General features: G+C 40.9%; 1 protein-coding gene across 1 annotated transcript in view; it reads left to right on the plus strand.

Annotated features, from left to right (window-relative positions):
• pdia2 (protein disulfide isomerase family A, member 2) overlaps positions 1 to 1,856 on the plus strand; it is a 23,985-nt gene extending 22,129 nt beyond the window's left edge. Inside the window, exons 10-11 of the mRNA XM_042104307.1 lie at positions 1 to 101; positions 1,754 to 1,856. The exon at positions 1 to 101 is cut by the window's left edge and continues 49 nt beyond it. Coding sequence (XP_041960241.1) covers positions 1 to 101; positions 1,754 to 1,795 — 143 coding nt within the window. The 3' untranslated portion in view covers positions 1,796 to 1,856. The remainder of the gene's footprint in view (positions 102 to 1,753) is intronic.
• The last annotated feature ends 770 nt before the right edge of the window (positions 1,857 to 2,626 follow it).

Consider the following 2,626-nt stretch of genomic DNA (forward strand, 5'->3'; position numbering starts at 1 on the left):
TGGACAATGGAGGCGTGCTTCCTGAGGAACCGGAGGAGGACGAGGATGAGGACGAGGAAGATGAAGACAAAGACGAAGATGAAGATGAAGATGAAGACGAGGTGATTCACAACCTCATCAAAATATCCTCTCTCTCAGCCAATCAGGGCTCAGTGTGATTATCCTCTCTCACAGCCAATCAGGGCTCAGTGTGATTATCCTCTCTCACAGCCAATCAGGGCTCAGGCTCAGAGTGATGATCCTCTCTCACAGCCAATCAGGGCTCAAGCTCAGAGTGATGATCCTCTCTCATAGCCAATCAGGGCTCAAGCTCAGAGTGATGATCCTCTCTCACAGCCAATCAGGGCTCAGGCTCAGAGTGATTATCCTCTCTCACAGCCAATCAGGGCTCAGAGTGATTATCTTCTCTCAGCCAATCAGAGAGACTATTAGGCCCTGTGTCCACCAATCAGGTTTTTTGCACTGAAAGCGGCTATTTTCTATACAAATCCTATGAAGGCGTTGAGAGCGTTCAGCGCCCTCAGCAGCAAAAAGGCCTCGGTGCTGACCGTTTTTTTCCACAGCACTCAGAGCGCTGACAGTTGACCTAGCCACAATAAACACTTGACGAAGCGCTCTGAAAATGAGGTTGTCAGCGCATAAAATGTGACTGGTGCACACAGGGCCTTATGGAGTAAAACTTGAATTTCCCCTTGGGGATCAATAAAGTATCTATCTATCTATCTATCTATCTATCTATCTGATTGGTGGACACAAGGCCTTATGGAGTAAAACGTGATTGGTGGACAGGGCCTTATGGAGTAAAACTTGTTCCAGTATTCCTAATAAGAAACAGGCTCTGGCAGCGTCCTCTGTGGCAGTAAAAGAGAGAGTTAGGGACGGCGTTTTGGAGATCTCTGAAATGATCTGCCATCGATTGCCCTTCCTCGGTTACCAGATGTTGTGTGTCAGCAGACTGAAATTGAATTTCATGATCTGAAACTAAATCGTGAAAACTGAATGTGGAAGTGCAAAAACTGTGGAATATTTTAAGAGCAAATGAGATCAATTTAAAAATAGTATATCCAATTTGAAGTTTACTGGGATTTTTTTTTTTTTTTAATACAACTGCTCAAATTGGGCAATTCAAATGGAAATATAAAATATTCAGATTCAGTTTGAAGTGGAAAAAGTTTTACTCCATAGATTATTCTCTATCACAGCCAATCAGAACTCAGAGTCAGAGTGACTATACTCTATCACAGCCAATAAGAACTCAGAGTCAGGGTGACTATAATCTATCACAGCCAATCAGAATTCAGAGTCAGGGTGACTATACTACACATGAAGTGCTCATCGCACGACTTCTGTTCTTAGAACACATACAGTGATGACCTCTGTAATGACCTCTGTTCTTAGAACACATACAGTGATGACCTCTGTAATGACCTCTGTTCTTAGAACACATACAGTGATGACCCACATACAGTGATGACCTCTGTAATGACCTCTGTTCTTAGAACACATACAGTGATGACCTCTGTAATGACCTCTGAACAACACATACAGTGATGACCTCTGTAATGACCTCTGAACAACACATACAGTGATGACCTCTGTAATGACCTCTGTTCTTAGAACACATACAGTGATGACCTCAGTAATGACCTCTGTAATGACCTCTGAACAACACATACAGTGATGACCTCTGTAATGACCTCTGAACATACAGATCTCTGTTACGACCCTTGTGTGCTTGTTCTTCTCTCCGCAGGACACAGAAGAAGCTAATGACACAACCAAGGATGAGCTGTGAAAACACACACACACACAGAATTTATTCTTGTTATGATTCAATACAAACATACAAACACACACATAATTTATTCTCAATATTAACCAAAACACACACACATGGGTTTTATCAACTAGTCAACTGGTTGACTATTAAAATCACTAGTCCATGTTGTAGGCAGCAGTCCACAGCACTGTAAAAGTCAACAGTTGTGAAACCTCTAGCACACACACACGTACACACACACACACACACACACACACACACACACACAGTTGAATTGAATTCTTCAGTATTGAATCATCATGCTCATCTGAATCTGTTGTTTGATGGAGATCTGTTTTTTGTTTCAATCATTTATATGAATCTTAAATCATGAAATCATGACTATTAGAATCTTAAATCATGAAATCATAAATCTTAAATCATGAATTATGAATTTTAAAGGCACCCTTAACAGTTTTCTTTTTACCTTAACATCAATTTAACGTTGACATAAAATCAATTTGATGTCACATAACCTCATAACATGACAAACGGCGCTTCTGCCAGCTGCGCTCTGTAGGCGATTGCCCCCCCCTTCTCGAAACGCAAAAGAGCTGCTATGCTGCAGGAATTCTGAGATCTTTTTCTACAGACTGTTGTCGGTGCATTCCATCAATGTTTTATCGGAGTTGAGTTCATACTTTGTTGCAAAAGATCCATATTTAGTTAATTTATTATTACGCTTCTCAACACACCAACATTTTGGGAAATTAGCTTATTCACCATCTCCCCCAGTGTTAGATAAGATGATACATACCCACAGTGTTGCCACAGTTACCTTGAAAATGTAATCTGATTACTGATTAC

This window comes from Alosa sapidissima, chromosome 9 (genome assembly GCF_018492685.1).
Source record: "Alosa sapidissima isolate fAloSap1 chromosome 9, fAloSap1.pri, whole genome shotgun sequence".
In the NCBI taxonomy this organism is placed as follows: domain Eukaryota; kingdom Metazoa; phylum Chordata; class Actinopteri; order Clupeiformes; family Clupeidae; genus Alosa; species Alosa sapidissima.